Source organism: Pholcus phalangioides, unplaced genomic scaffold (assembly GCF_987345545.1).
Source record: "Pholcus phalangioides strain wild (caught in Gottingen) unplaced genomic scaffold, Ppha-v1.0 ptg000015l_1, whole genome shotgun sequence".
In the NCBI taxonomy this organism is placed as follows: Eukaryota; Metazoa; Arthropoda; class Arachnida; order Araneae; family Pholcidae; genus Pholcus; species Pholcus phalangioides.
Window position 1 is genome coordinate 40,191,187 of NW_028301608.1, and position 16,390 is coordinate 40,207,576.

At 39.4% G+C, this 16,390-nt stretch overlaps 1 protein-coding gene across 1 annotated transcript; it reads left to right on the forward strand.

Annotated features, from left to right (window-relative positions):
• The first annotated feature begins 357 nt into the window (after positions 1–357).
• On the forward strand, positions 358–3,705 carry LOC149076014 (uncharacterized). Its single transcript, XM_089242166.1, has one exon. It carries the CDS (start codon positions 358–360, stop codon positions 3,703–3,705), a length of 3,348 nt encoding a protein of 1,115 aa, XP_089098292.1.
• Positions 3,706–16,390: the final 12,685 nt, after the last annotated feature.

The following is a 16,390-nucleotide window of genomic DNA, read 5'->3' on the forward strand; positions in this document are numbered from 1 at the left end:
AGAGAGAAAAAAAAAAGCGTTTTTATGAGTGTGTGACTGTGTGAGTATGAGTTGAGACCTCGAGCTGGTCAATTGTACAACGATTCCCTCGATCGGGATTTCGTGCGAGTTCATTTGTTATATTTGTGAATTAAAATTATCGTAAAATTATTAAAAAGTGTTTACAGTCCACTTCTTTCGAGTGAGTTATCGTCCATCTGGTCCGTCTCATACGGAGAAAAAGAACTGTGAAAAATGTCGTTCAAATCGGAGAAGACGTCTGTGGAGCGAGTTTGTTTCCGTTGAGTTCTTGTGTGACCACGAAAGAATTGTGAGTGGTGCTAACATAATTCGGAATACGTAACTTTCATCGTCAAAATGTTCGCTGGAGCAAAAAAGCAGGACTTAATCCAAGTTGCTCAGGACCTTGGAGAAATAGTCATCGAGAATGCGAAGGTGAGTGAGTTAAAAGAACTTATTTTGCAAAATCAAGCTTGTGTAAAAGATCCCGACTTTGTAAAAGACTATCTAGCCACAATAATAGCAGATAGAAAGTCAGAGGAACTAAGAGAGGTTGAATTAGAACGCATGAAATTAGAGCGCGTCAAAACAGAATTAGAGTTAGTTAGAGTACGTGTAGAATTAAATTGTGACGGCACCGAACATAATAAAACAGAAGTAAAGGAAGACACGATTGAATCTCTTATTAAAAGTGTGAGAACTCTAACTGTTAGAGTACCCAATCAGCCGGAAGGTTGGGGGTATTTCTTCACATCACTTGAAAGAGCATTTAACACAAAAAAAGTGCCAGAGAAATTTAAGTCAGAAATTTTATTGAATTTGTTGGGTGAAAAGGCAACCAACGTTTTGTCTCACATAAGCGATAATGAATTGTCAAATTATGAGAAGGTAAAAGAAATTATTTTACGAGAGTATGAGCCTACACCGCAGGTTTGTCTAGAGAATTTTCGAAGGGCTCATCGTAATAATGAAACACATGTGCAATTTGCGTCGAGGTTAAAAACGAGTTTCGATTACTATCTGAAGCTCAGAAGAGTGTCAGATTTTGACACATTAAAAGACCTCATTGTTGCAGATAAGTTGTTTGAGACATTAGATAGAGAAACTGCTTCTCATATTAGTGTGAGGCAAGGAGAAAAATGGTTTCGGCCGCTTGAATTAGCTAAAGAGAGCGACATATATTTTGCTTCACGAGGTAGATCTCTCACTGAGAGCAATAGTGGGTTTCAAAAACAGCGAGGAAATTTCCTCTTAAAAAATAATAAAAATGTGTCAAAGGTGTTTCTCTCAGATTCAAAAGACCCATTATGCGTACAATGCGGAATTGAAACTCACGCATTGTACAAGTGTTCTGATTACAGAAGCAAATCAGTAGACGAGAGAATTAAAATTGTAAAAAGTAATAATTTGTGCTTCAATTGTCTGTCATCTTCCCATGGGGTGAAAAAATGCAGGTCAAGGTTCTCTTGCCCGAAGTGCAATAAAAGACACCACGTGACCCTGCATTTCCCCCGCGAAGAAGAAACTGTTGTTGCTGCTCCTGCAGGAAGAACGGAGATGACACATTCTCCCCCGAGCAATATAACGACGCCGAAACAGCACAATGCCAACCCCATAACAGCCACCAGCTGCATGGGAAACAAACAAAAAAAGACAGTTTTACTTAGTACAGCGAGATGCCTTGTAAAAGATAAGGATGGTCAATACCACAATGGTAGAGCGCTGCTAGATGGGGGCTCTATGTCGAACTTTGTAACCAGAAAGTTTGCAGAGAAACTTGAGTTGAAGAAAGAAAAAATAAATCTTGTTGTATCTTGCTTAAACGGGGCGTCAATGCCAATCAAGGGATGCGTGAGAGCCTCTCTCGCTAATAGAAGAAAGGACTATGAAAGGGAATTGGATTTCTTGATAGTGGAGAAAATAACAAATAGCACTCCCTCCCAAAAGTTAGAAGTGTCTATTGAGGGGGTGAGGGACGTAAATTTAGCTGATCCAGAATTTAACAAACCAGGACAGATAGATATATTGTTGGGAGCTGAAATATTTTATGAACTATTATTGACAGGACAAATTTCTCCTAGTGGCACCGATTTAATTCTACAAAATACAATATTCGGGTACGTTGTAAGTGGCGCATTATCCACTAAAGAGAAACAAACAATACATTGTGGACTAGTTCAACAAGAGAACTTGAATAAAACAATGCAAAAATTTTGGGAAATTGAAAGTGTTGGAGAAAAGCCAGTGGTATCAAAGGACAACGAAATTTGTGAAACCCATTACGAGGAGACTCATATGAGAGACAATAAGGGGCAGTATATAGTCACCATGCCTCTCAAGGAAGATCCCGTGTGCCTTGGAGAGTCCAAGAGTATGGCGTTAAAACAACTAAACTCACTGTGGAATCGATTAGAGAGAGACAAAAATTATCAGGCATTATACAAAGATTTTCTCAAACAATATCTAGAACTTGGGCATATGAGTGAGGTGAATGAGACCACAGAACCAAAGGTCACATATTACATGCCCCATCACGGTGTATACCGTCCTGATAAAACGACAACAAAACTACGAACTGTTTTTAATGCTTCCACGATTACCACAAGGGACAATTCTTTGAATTCTCTTCAGTATAACGGAGGAGTGATCCAAGAGGATCTTTTTTCAATAATGATTCGATTTAGGAAACACGAGTTTGCTTTCATTGCGGACATCGAAAAGATGTACCGAATGATAAAAATTCATCCGAGTCAAAAAAGCCTTCAAAGAATTTTGTGGAAGGAAGGCAAGAACGAGCCCATAAAAATTTATGAGTTGTCAACTGTAACTTACGGGACAGTGAGCGCACCCTTTCTCGCCATGAGGACCTTGAAACAACTCGCACAGGATGAAGGAAACAATTTTCCTCTAGCGGCTCCTGTCCTAACCAGTGATTTTTATATGGATGACGTCCTATCCGGGGCACCAACCTTGCTGGAAGCGAAAGAGCTTCAACAGCAACTGATAGGCATCCTCAATACTGCAGGCATGAAGCTGCATAAGTGGTGCGGAAATAATCCAGCGCTCATTCCAAAATTATTTTCAGATGGTGATTATACCTTTTCCGACCCAAGTGAAATAAAGGCTCTGGGAATTTCCTGGAAGCCAAGTGAAGATTGCTTTTCTTTCAGTGTGAAAGCTGACAGCAATACAGTAGTCACCAAACGGAATGTTCTATCTACCATCGCAAGACTTTTTGATCCACTGGGATTGATAGGACCTGTGGTATCAAAAGCAAAAATTTTCATGCAGAAACTGTGGCTTCTGAAAATTGACTGGAATGATCCACTTCCAGCACAGGAGGCACAAGAGTGGCACGAGTTCATCGAATCTCTTCTGTCTATAAATAACCTAAAAATAGATAGATGTATTTTGATATCTGAGCCAACTACGATCGAGATTCATGGGTTTGCAGATGCCTCTGAATCTGCATACGGGGCTGTTATCTATTGCAAGTCTACTTCATCTACCGGACGCGTGAGAGTAAAAATGGTTTCGAGCAAATCAAGAGTAGCTCCAATTAAACGTACAACTATTCCGCGGTTGGAACTGTGCGCGGCAGTGTTACTAGCTAAGTTGATCAAGAGTATAAAAGCTTCACTGAAGCTCGACGTTTCAGCAGTGTATTTGTGGAGTGATTCTATGATTGTGCTGTCTTGGATCTAGAAAGAACCACATCTTCTGAAAACGTTCTTGGCAAATCGTGTAGCTACAATACAGGAACTAACAACTGTGCAACAATGGAGACATGTTTCATCCGAAGAAAATCCTGCAGATCTCATTTCCAGAGGTCTAGCTCCAGAGAGACTGGAACAAAGTGTTTTATGGTGGAACGGTCCAAAGTTTCTTACGGACAGTGAATACCCAAACAGAACGATCCCGTCAGCGGTCATACAAGATGACTTTCAACGTGAATTCAAAATTTGCAGTATGAGTGACAACATGTGTGATATACAAACTTTTAGCGTTTCAGTTCGATCATTTATCAGTGATTGTTTGAATCTTAGTAATGTGTATATTAAGATTGTTCGTATTTTGAGTTTCATTTTTAGGTTTCTTAATAATTGTAAAAACAAGAAAAAATATAGTCCTTTAGATGCTGAAGAAATCAATAATGCTGAGCTGCATCTCGTGAAATTGATTCAAGGTGAGGAGTTCAAACCAGAACTCAAAGGTCTGAAAGAAAAAGGTAAGGTCCCTTTCGACAGTCCGATAAAAAGTTTGAATCCTTTTGTGGACGAAAAAGGAATATTGAGAGTTGGTGGCCGATTAAGTAATAGTACACTGGGCTATAATCAGAAGTTTCCTATTCTATTGCCCACAAAACACCGATTAACCAAGTTGATTGTTGTACATTATCATAATAAGTATCTGCATTTAGGGCCACAAGCATTATTGAATCAACTCAGACAAAAGTTTTGGGTTATAAATGGTAAAAGTGTATGTAGAAAAATTGTTCATGATTGTATTGTGTGCTTTAAAGCTAAACCTATAACGGCTCAACAAATCATGGGTGTTTTACCTAAGGATCGTGTAACGAGAGATTTTGCATTCAACATTTCTGGTGTTGATTTTTGTGGACCCTTTTCTATAAGGTACAAAAATCAAAGAAAGGGTACCTTGAATAAAATATATGTGTGTATTTTTGTATGTTTAGTGACGAAAGCGATCCATCTGGATATTGTTACTGATCTTACCACTGCTGCATTTATTGCAACTCTTAAAAGGTTCACTTCTCGAAGAGGAAAGTGTGTTAAGTTGTATTCAGATAATGCAAAAAATTTTGTGGGAGCAAATGTTGAGCTCAAAAACTTATACAACCTTGTAGCTCAACCAGATGAGGACCTTGTTGGCTATTTATCCTCGGATAGCATAGATTGGAAATTCATTCCTCCCCGAACACCAAACTTCGGTGGTCTCTGGGAAGCAGGAGTGAAATCTTGCAAATACCACTTAAAACGAACCATCGGCCAGACAAGGCTCACTTACGAAGAATTTCTTACTGTTTTGACTCAAATAGAAGGAGTCCTAAATTCTAGACCAATATCTGCCATGTCAGAAGACCCAAATGACTTGGAGGCCCTAACACCTGGTCATTTTCTTATTGGAAGACCGATCACTTCACTTCCAGAACCAGAGTTGACTTCGGTGCCAGAAAATCGGCTTAACCGATGGCAACAAACAACGAAATTCGTACAAGTCATTTGGAAAAGGTGGCATCGAGAATATTTGAGTACATTACAGCAACGGAATAAGTGGTTCTTCGAAAAGGAAAACGTAAAAATAGGTGACATGGTCATTGTTAAAGAGGATAATTTACCTCCATGTAAATGGTCTATAGGTCGAATTACGGAAACATATCCTGGCAAACAGGATAACAAGATTAGAGTGGTTGCTGTGAAAACGGCTTCAGGCACATATAAGCGACCAATTTCAAAATTGTGTATTTTACCTATGGAAAATTAATGTAAATATCGTATATTATGCTTTATTATGTATCGGAAAGTGTTGATTTATAATGTAATTGAGTGTGTCAATTTTCTTTATTCTGTGTATTTAGTTAAAATTTGTATTTGTTCAGGTTTTGATATGATCAGTTTTATATATTATTACATTATAATTGCAATTGGTTGAATGTTCAAAGAACATTGCAACGCCCGGCGGTATGTTGCTGCGTAATAATAATAATAGTAAAAAAGAAGAAGAAGAAAAGTAAGGAGAGAGCAGAGGTCAAAAAGGTGACGAGAGCTCCCCTCCCGTCCCCAGGGAGAGAGAGAGAGAAAAAAAAAGCGTTTTTATGAGTGTGTGACTGTGTGAGTATGAGTTGAGACCTCGAGCTGGTCAATTGTACAACGATTCCCTCGATCGGGATTTCGTGCGAGTTCATTTGTTATATTTGTGAATTAAAATTATCGTAAAATTATTAAAAAGTGTTTACAGTCCACTTCTTTCGAGTGAGTTATCGTCCATCTGGTCCGTCTCATACGGAGAAAAAGAACTGTGAAAAATGTCGTTCAAATCGGAGAAGACGTCTGTGGAGCGAGTTTGTTTTCGTTGAGTTCTTGTGTGACCACGAAAGAATTGTGAGTGGTGCTAACATAATTCGGAATACGTAACTTTCATCGTCAAAATGTTCGCTGGAGCAAAATCACCGGTACCTCCGCTATATTATGGAATCACCTATATCTCCCCTCCATTATGGGATCACCGATATCTCTCCTCCGTTTTGGAATCACCGGTAACTCCACTCCATTATGGAATCACCAATATCTCTCCTCCGTTTTGGAATCACCAATATCTCCCCTCTATTATGGAATCATCGATATCTCCCCTCCGTTATGGAATCACCGATATCTCTTATTGATTATGGAATTACCATTACTTCACCTCCATTGAGGAATCATCATTATTTCTCCTTTATTATGGAATAACCATTATTTTTCCTCCATTATGGAATCACCGATATCTCGCCTCCATTATGGAATCACTGATATCACCCCTCCGTTAAGGAATCACCGATATCTCCCCGGTATTAAGGAATACCCGGTATCTCTCCTCCGTTTTGGAATCACCGGTAACTCCGCTCCCATATGGAATCACCAATATCTCCCCTCTATTATGGAATCATCGATATCTCCCCTCCGTTATGGAATCATCGATATCTCCCCTCCGTTATGGAATCACTGATATCTCTTCTTCATTAAGGAATTACCATTACTTCTCCTCCATTATGGAATCATCATTATTTCTCCTCAATTATGGAATCACCGATATCTCGCCTCCATTATGGAATCACTGATATCTCCCCGGCATTATGGAATCACTGAAATCTCAACGGCATTATGGAATCACCGATATCTCCCCTCCATTACGGAATCACCGTTATCTCCCCTGCGTCATGGAATCCATATGGAATCACCAATATCTCCCCTCTATTATGGAATCATCGATATCTCCCCTCCGTTATGGAATCATCGATATCTCCCCTCCGTTATGGAATCACCGATATCTCTTCTTCATTAAGGAATTACCATTACTTCTCCTCCATTATGGAATCATCATTATTTCTCCTCATTTATGGAATCACCGATATCTCGCCTCCATTATGGAATCACTGATATCTCCCCGGCATTATGGAATCACCGATATCTCCCCTCCATTACGGAATCACCGTTATCTCTCCTCCGTTATGGAATCACCGATATCTCCCCTCCATTATGGAATCGCCGATTACTCCGCTTCATTATAGAGTGACCAATATTTCTCCTCCATTATGGGATCACCAATAACTCTGCTCCTTTATGGAGTGACCGATATCTCTCTTCCGTTTTGGAATCACCATTATCTTTCCTCCATTTTGGAATCACCATTATTTCTCGTCCATTATGGAATTAACGATATCTCTCCTCCGTTTTGAAATCACCGGTACCTCCGCCCCATTATGGAATCACCGATATCTCTCTTCCGTTTTGGAATCAACATTATTTCTCCTCCATTTAGGAATCATCATTATTTCTCGTCCATTATGGAATTACCGATATCTCTTCTCCATTATGGAATCACAGATATCTCTCTGGCATTATGGAATCACCATTATTTCTCTTTCATTATGGAATCACCATTATATCTCCTTCATTATGGAATCACCATTATTTCTCCTCCATTATGGAATCACCAATATCCCTCCTCCATTATGGAATCAATGATATCTCCCTTAATTATGGAATCACCGATACCTCCACTCCATTTTGGAATCACAAATATTTCTCCTCCATTATGGAATCACCAATATCTCTGCTCCGTTTTGGAAAAACCGATATATCCCCTCCATTATGGAATTATCGATATCTCCTCTCCGTTATGGAATCACCAATATCTCTTCTCCATTATGGAATCACCATTATTTCTCGTCCATTATGGAATTACCATTATTTCTCCTCAATTATGGAATCACCATTATTTCTCGTCCATTATGGAATTACTGATATCTCTCCTCCGTTATGGAATCACCGATACCTGCCCTCCATTATGGAATCACCAATATCTCCCCTCCGTTATGGAATCTCCGATATCTTCCCTCCAGTATGGAATCACCGATTACTCCGCTTCATTATAGAGTGACCAATATTTCTCCTCCATTATGGAATCACCTATATCTCCCCTCCATTTTGGAATCACTGATATCTCTCCTCCATTTTGGAATCACCGGTACCTCCGCTCCATTATGGAATCACCTATATCTCCCCTCCATTTTGGAATCACCGATATCTCTCCTCCGTTTTAGAATCACCGGTAACTCCGCTCCACTATGGAATCACCAATATCTCTCCTCCGTTTTGGAATCACAAATATCTCCCCTCCATTATGGAATCATCGATATCTCCCCTCTGATATGGAATCACCGATATCTCTTCTTCATTATGGAATTACCAATATTTCTCCTCCATTAAGGAATCATCATTATTTCTCCTCTATTATGGAATCACCATTATTTCTCCTCCATTATGGAATCACCGATATCACTCCTCCATTATGGAATCAATGATATCTCCCCTCAATTATGGATTCACCGATACCTCCGCTCCATTATGGAAACACAAATATTTTTCCTCCATTATGGAATCACCAATATCTCTGCTACGTTTTGGAATCACCGATATATCCCCTTCATTATGGAATTATCGATATCTCCTCTCCGTCATGGAATCACCGATATCTCTTCTCCATTATGGAATCACCATCATTTCTCGTCCATTTTGGAATTACCGATATCTCTCCTCCATTATGGAATCACCGATACCTGCCCTCCTTAATGGAATCACCGATATTTCTCCTCCATTATAAAATCACCGATATCTCTCCTCCATTATGGAATCACCGATATTTCTCCTCCGTCTTGGAATCACCGGTACCTCCGCTCCATTATGGAATTACCTATATCTCTCCTCCATTATGGAATCATCGATATCTCTCCTCCGTTTTGGAATCACCGGTAACTCCGCTCCATTATGGAATTACCGATATCTCTCTTCCGTTATGGAATCACCGATATCTCTTCTTCATTATGGAATTACCATTACTTCTCCTCCATTATGGAATCATCATTATTTCTCCTGAATTATGGAATCACCGATATCTCGCCTCCATTATGGAATCACTGATATCTCTGCGGCATTATGGAATCACCGATATCTCCCCTCCATTGCGAAAGCACCGTTATCTTCCCTCCGTTATGGAATCACCGATAACTCCGCTTCATTATAGAGTGACCAATATTTCTCCTCCATTATGGAATCACCAATAACTCTGCTCCATTATGGAGTGACCGATATCTCTCTTCCGTTTTGGAATTACCATTATTTCTCCTTCATTATGGAATCACCATTATTTCTCCTCCATTACGGAATCACCATTATTTCTTCTTCATTATGGAATCACCATTATTTCTCGTCCATTATGGAATTACCGATATCTCTCCTCCGTTTTGGAATCACCTGTACCTCCGCCCCATTATGGAATCACCGTACCTCCGCTCCATTATGGAATCACCGATATCTCTTTTCCGTTTTGGAATCACCAATATCTCTCTGGCATTATGGAATCACCATTATTTCTCCTTCATTATGGAATCACCATTATTTCTCGTCCATTATGGAATTACCGATATCTCTCCGCCGTTTTGGAATCAACATTATTTCTCCTCCATTAAGGAATCATCATTATTTCTCGTCCATTATGGAATTACCGATATCTCTTCTCCATTATGGAATCACCGATATCTCTCTGGCATTATGGAATCACCATTATTTCTCCTCCATTATGGAATCACCATTATTTCTCCTTCATTATGGAATCACCATTATTTCTCCTCCATTATGGAATCACCAATATCCCTCCTCCATTATGGAATCAATGATATCTCCCTTAATTATGGAATCACCGATACCTCCGCTCCATTTTGGAATCACAAATATTTCTCCTCCATTATGGAATCACCAATATCTCTGTTCCGTTTTGGAAAAACCGATATATCCCATCCATTATGGAATTATCGATATCTCCTCTCCGTTATGGAATCACAGATATCTCTTCTCCATTATGGAATCACCATTATTTCTCGTCCATTATGGAATTACCATTATTTCTCCTCCATTATGGAATCACCATTATTTCTCGTCCATTATGGAATTACTAATATCTCTCCTCCATTATGGAATCACCGATACCTGCCCTCCATTATGGAATCACCGATATCTCCCCTCCATTATGGAATCACCTATGTCTCCCCTCCATTTTGGAACCACCGATATCTCTCCTCCGTTTTGGAATCACCGGTACCTCCGCTCCATTATGGAATCACCTATATCTCCCCTCCATTTTGGAATCACCGATATCTCTCCTCCGTTTTAGAATCACCGGTAATTCCGCTCCATTATGGAATCACCAATATCTCTCCTCCGTTTTAGAATCACAAATATCTGCCCTCTATTATGGAATCATCGATATCTCCCCTCCGATATGGAATCACCGATATCTCTTCTTCATTATGGAATTACCATTATTTCTCCTCCATTAAGGAATCATCATTATTTCTCCTCTATTATGGAATCACCATTATTTCTCCTCCATTATGGAATCACCGATATCCCTCCTCCATTATGGAATCAATGATATCTCCCCTCAATTATGGAATCACCGATACCTCCGCTCCATTATGGAAACACAAATATTTTTCCTCCATTATGGAATCACCAATATCTCTGCTACGTTTTGGAATCACCGATATATCCCCTCCATTATGGAATTATCGATATCTCCTCTCCGTTATGGAATCACCGATATCTCTTCTCCATTATGGAATCACCATTATTTCTCGTCCATTATGGAATTACCGATATCTCTCCTCCATTATGGAATCACCGATACCTGCCCTCCATTATGGAATCACCGATATCTGTTCTCCAATATGGAATCTCCATACTTCTCCTCCATTATTGAATCACCGATATTTCTCCTCCATTATAGAATCACCGATATCTCTCCTCCATTATGGAATCACCGATCTTTCTCCTCCGTCTTGGAATCACCGGTACCTCCGCTCCATTATGGAATCACCTATATCTCTCCTCCATTATGGAATCACCGATATCTCTCCTCCGTTTTGGAATCACCGGTAACTGCGCTCCATTATGGAATCACCGATATCTCTTTTCCGTTTTGGAATCACCATTATTTCTCCTCCATTATGGAATCACCATTATTTCTCGTCCATTATGGAATTACCGATATCTCTCCTCCATTATGGAATCACCAATATCTCTCTGGCATTATGGAATCACCAATATCTCTCTGGCATTATGGAATCACCATTATTTCTCCTTCATTATGGAATCACCATTATTTCTCCTTCATTATGGAATCACCATTATTTCTCCTTCATTATGGAATCACCATTATTTCTCCTTCATTATGGAATCACCATTATTTCTCCTTCATTATGGAATCACCATTATTTCTCCTTCATTATGGAATCACCATTATGATGAATCACCACCATGAAGCGGAGTTATCGGTGATTCCATAATGCAGGGGAGATATCGGTGATTCCATAACGGAGGGAAGGCAACGGTGATTTCGTAATGGAGGCGAGATATCAGTGATTCCATAATGGGGGAGAAGTAATGGTAATTCCATAATGAAGAAGAGATATCGGTGATTCCATAACGGAGGAGAGATATCGATGATTCCATAATGGAGGGGAGATATCGATGATTCCATAATAGAAGGGAGATATTGGTGATTCCAAAACGGAGGAGAGATATCGGTGATTCCATAATGGAGCGGAGTTACCGGTGATTCCAAAACGGAGGAGAGATATCTGTGATTCCATAATGGAGGGGAGATATAGGTGATTCCATAATGGAGTAGGGATATCGGAGATTTTATAATGGAGGAGAAATATCGGTGATTCCATAATGGAGGAGAAGTATGGTGATTCCATAATGGAGAAGAGATATCGGTGATTCCATAATGGAGGGCAGGTATCGGTGATTCCATAATGGAGGAGAGATATCTGTAATTCCATAATGGACGAGAAATAATGGTGATTCCATAATGGAGAAGAGATATCGGTGATTCCATAACGGAGAGGAGATATCGATAATTCCATAATGGAGGGGATATATCGGTAATTCCAAAACGTAGCAGAGATATTGGTGATTCCATAATGGAGGAGAAATATTTGTGATTCCATAATGGAGCGGAGGTATCGGTGATTCCATAATTGAGGGGAGATATCATTGATTCCATAATGGAGGAGGGATATCGGTGATTCCATAATGGAGGAGAAATAATGGTGATTCCATAATGAAGGAGAAATCATGGTGATTCCATAATGGAGGAGAAATAATGGTGATTCCATAATGAAGGAGAAATAATGGCGATTCCATAATGCCAGAGAGATATCGGTGATTCCAAAATGGAGGAGAGATATCGGTAATTCCATAATGGACGAGAAATAATAAAAGCGCCTCAATCCTTGTCCGACTCTGTTCTAGTGTCGAATTTGATTGGACGTGCGTGATCATAGACGTAAAATCAGGATTTTCTTCCTTGTAACCTTTTGCATGTGGCTTTGGCGGTATTTTTTTTTTCAAACAACTGTGACGTCATAGAAACGTCACAGTAGACCGCGAGGCTACCGTAACTTTTGATCCATTTGGCGCCACCATATTTCCTAGCGACATTTAATAATGGATATTCTAAATTTAACTTTAGTTCGGCAACCAGGATTAATGCAGTGGGAAGTTCACGGGACGCTTAAAACGAAGGTTATGAGTTCGAGTCCCTTCGTAAAAATCCGATTTTTTTTTTTTTTTTTCTAGCATCTTCGTTTGAAAAGTTTAATTTCTTATCACATTTAATTTTTTTCTTTTAACCGTTGCACGGGATAAACATGATTTATTATATTATAATTCACCACCAATTGTCAGATGCACGGGAATGGGGGGGGGCACCCCCGTATAATAAGTTATCGTTTATTGAATCACTAAAAAATTTTGTTTTTTTTCTGATTTAATCAAAATGTGGTTCAGTTGCATCAAGTTGACAATAGTAACGGCTCGCGAAGCGAGCGCCCAGCGAAGCTGGGCCCTGCTATCATTTATTGATTCATAATGCTGATAGATTCATTAGAAAACCAAACATAGAAATTGTGTTTCGGCAAGCCACTGTATCTATTGCATGTCAATATAATTATTATTATATAATATATATCATTATTATTATGATCGTTATAGTATTATAGTTAAATTATATCATTGTAATTTATTATCGTGTGAGCAAACGAGACGTAATGACAAAATAAAAGCGAAATCGTTAATAGACGCTGGTGTTTGGCGATAAGTTGCCAAACGTAACTGCAGGAGGTACACTTTACACATACGGTGATGTTTCTATAACGTCACAGTAGCCTTATTCTGATTGGCTGATAATGTCAAAAATATAAATAAAATCGTCATAACTACGAAGAACAGCCAAAACTAGAGAGGAAATCCTTAATCAGACGTCATTGATCACGTGATACTAACTATCCAATCAAATCCGACACTAGAAAAGAGTCGGACAAGTGTGGAGGTGCTTGTGAAATAATGGTGATTCCATAATGGAGAAGAGATATCGGTGATTCCACAACGGAGAGGAGATTTCGATAGATCCATAATGAAGGGGATATATCGGTGATTCCATAATGGAGGAGAAATATTTGTGATTCCATAATGGAGCGGAGATATCGGTGATTCCATAATTCAGGGGAGATATTGATTCCATAATGGAGGAGGGATATCGGTGATTCCATAAAGGAGGAGAAATAATGGTGATTCCATAATGGAGAAGAGATATCGGTAATTCCATAATGGACGAGAAATAATGGTGATTCCATAATGGAGGAGAAATAATGGTGATTCCAAAACGGAAGAGAGATATCGGTGATTCCATAATGGAGCGGAGATACCGGTGATTCCAAAACGGAGGAGAGATATCGGTAATTCCATAATGGACGACAAATAATGGTGATTCCATAATGAAGGAGAAATAATGGTGATTCCATAATGGAGGAGAAATAATGGTGATTCCATAATGGAGCGGAGATATCGGTGATTCCATAACTCAGGGGAGATATTATTGATTCCATAATGGAGGAGGGATATCGGTGATTCCATAATGGAGGAGAAATAATGGTGATTCCATAATGCCAGAGAGATATTGGTGATTCCATAATGGAGAAGAGATATCGGTAATTCCATAATGGACGAGAAATAGTGGTGATTCCATAATGGAGGAGAAATAATGGTGATTCCATAATGGAGAAGAAATAATGGTGATTCCATAATGGAGAAGAAATAATGGTGATTCCAAAACGGAAGAGAGATATCGATGATTCCATAATGGAGCGGAGGTATCGGTGATTCCATAATGGGGCGGAGGTACCGGTGATTCCAAAACGGAGGAGAGATATCGGTAATTCCATAATGGACGAGAAATAATGGTGATTCCAAAATGGAAGAGAAATAATGGTGATTCCAAAACGGAAGAGAGATATCCATCACTCCATAATGGAGCAGAGTTATTGGTTATTCCATAATGCAGGGGAGATATCGGTGATTCCATAACGGAGGGAAGATAACGTTGATTTCGTAATGGAGGCGAGATATCGGTGATTTCATAATGGAGAAGAAGTAATGGTAATTCCATAATGAAGAAGAGATATCGGTGATTCCATAACGGAGGAGAGATATCGATGATTCCATAATGGAGGGGAGATATCGATGATTCCATAATAGAGCGGAGTTACCGGTGATTCCAAAACGGAGGAGAGATATCGGTGATTCCATAATGGAGGGGAGATATAGGTGATTCCATAATGGAGCGGAGGTACCGGTGATTCCAAGACGGAGGAGAGATATCGGTGATTCCATAATGGAGGAGGGATATCGGTGATTCTATAATGGAGGAGAAATATCGGTGATTCCATAATGGAGGAGAAGTATGGTGATTCCATAATGGAGAAGAGATATCGGTGATTCCATAATGGTGGGCAGGTATCGGTGATTCCATAATGGAGGAGAGATATCTGTAATTCCATAATGGACGAGAAATAATGGTGATTCCATAATGGAGGAGAGATATCTGTAATTCCATAATGGACGAGAAATAATGGTGATTCCATAATGGAGAAGAGATATCGGTGATTCCATAACGGAGAGGAGATATCGATAATTCCATAATGGAGGGGATATATCGGTGATTCCAAAACGTAGCAGAAATATTGGTGATTCCATAATGGAGGAGAAATATTTGTGATTCCATAATGGAGCGGAGGTATCGGTGATTCCATAATTGAGGGGAGATATCATTGATTCCATAATGGAGGAGAAATAATGGTGATTCCATAATGAAGGAGAAATCATGGTGATTCCATAATGGAGGAGAAATAATGGTGATTCCATAATGAAGGAGAAATAATGGCGATTCCATAATGCCAGAGAGATATCGGTGATTCCAAAATGGAGGAGAGATATCGGTAACTCCATAATGGACGAGAAATAATGGTGATTCCATAATGGAGAAGAGATATCGGTGATTCCATAACGGAGAGGAGATTTCGATAGATCCATAATGCAGGGGATATATCGGTGATTCCATAATGGAGGAGAAATATTTGTGATTCCATAATGGAGCGGAGATATCGGTGATTCCATAATTCAGGGGAGATATCATTGATTCCATAATGGAGGAGGGATATCGGTGATTCCATAATGGAGGAGAAATAATGGTGATTCCATAATGGAGAAGAGATATCGGTAATTCCATAATGGACGAGAAATAATGGTGATTCCATAATGGAGAAGAAATAATGGTGATTCCAAAACGGAAGAGAGATATCGGTGATTCCATAATGGAGCGGAGATACCGGTGATTCCAAAACGGAGGAGAGATATCGGTAATTCCATAATGGACGAGAAATAATGGTGATTCCATAATGAAGGAGAAATAATGGTGATTCCATATTGGAGGAGAAATAATGGTGATTCCATAATGGAGGAGAAATAATGGTGATTCCAAAACGGAAGAGAGATATCGATGATTCCATAATGGAGCGGAGGTGTCGGTGATTCCATAATGGGGCGAAGGTACCGGTGATTCCAAAACGGAGGAGAGATATCGGTAATTCCATAATGGACGAGAAAAAATGGTGATTCCAAAATGGAGGAGAAATAATGGTGATTCCAAAACGGAAGAGAGATATCGGTCACTCCATAATGGAGCAGAGTTATTGGTGATTCCATAATGG

Coding starts and splice junctions, on each gene's coding strand:
- LOC149076014 (XM_089242166.1), top strand. CDS start 358: ATGTTCGCTGGAGCAAAAAAGCAGGACTTAATCCAAGTTGCTCAGGAC.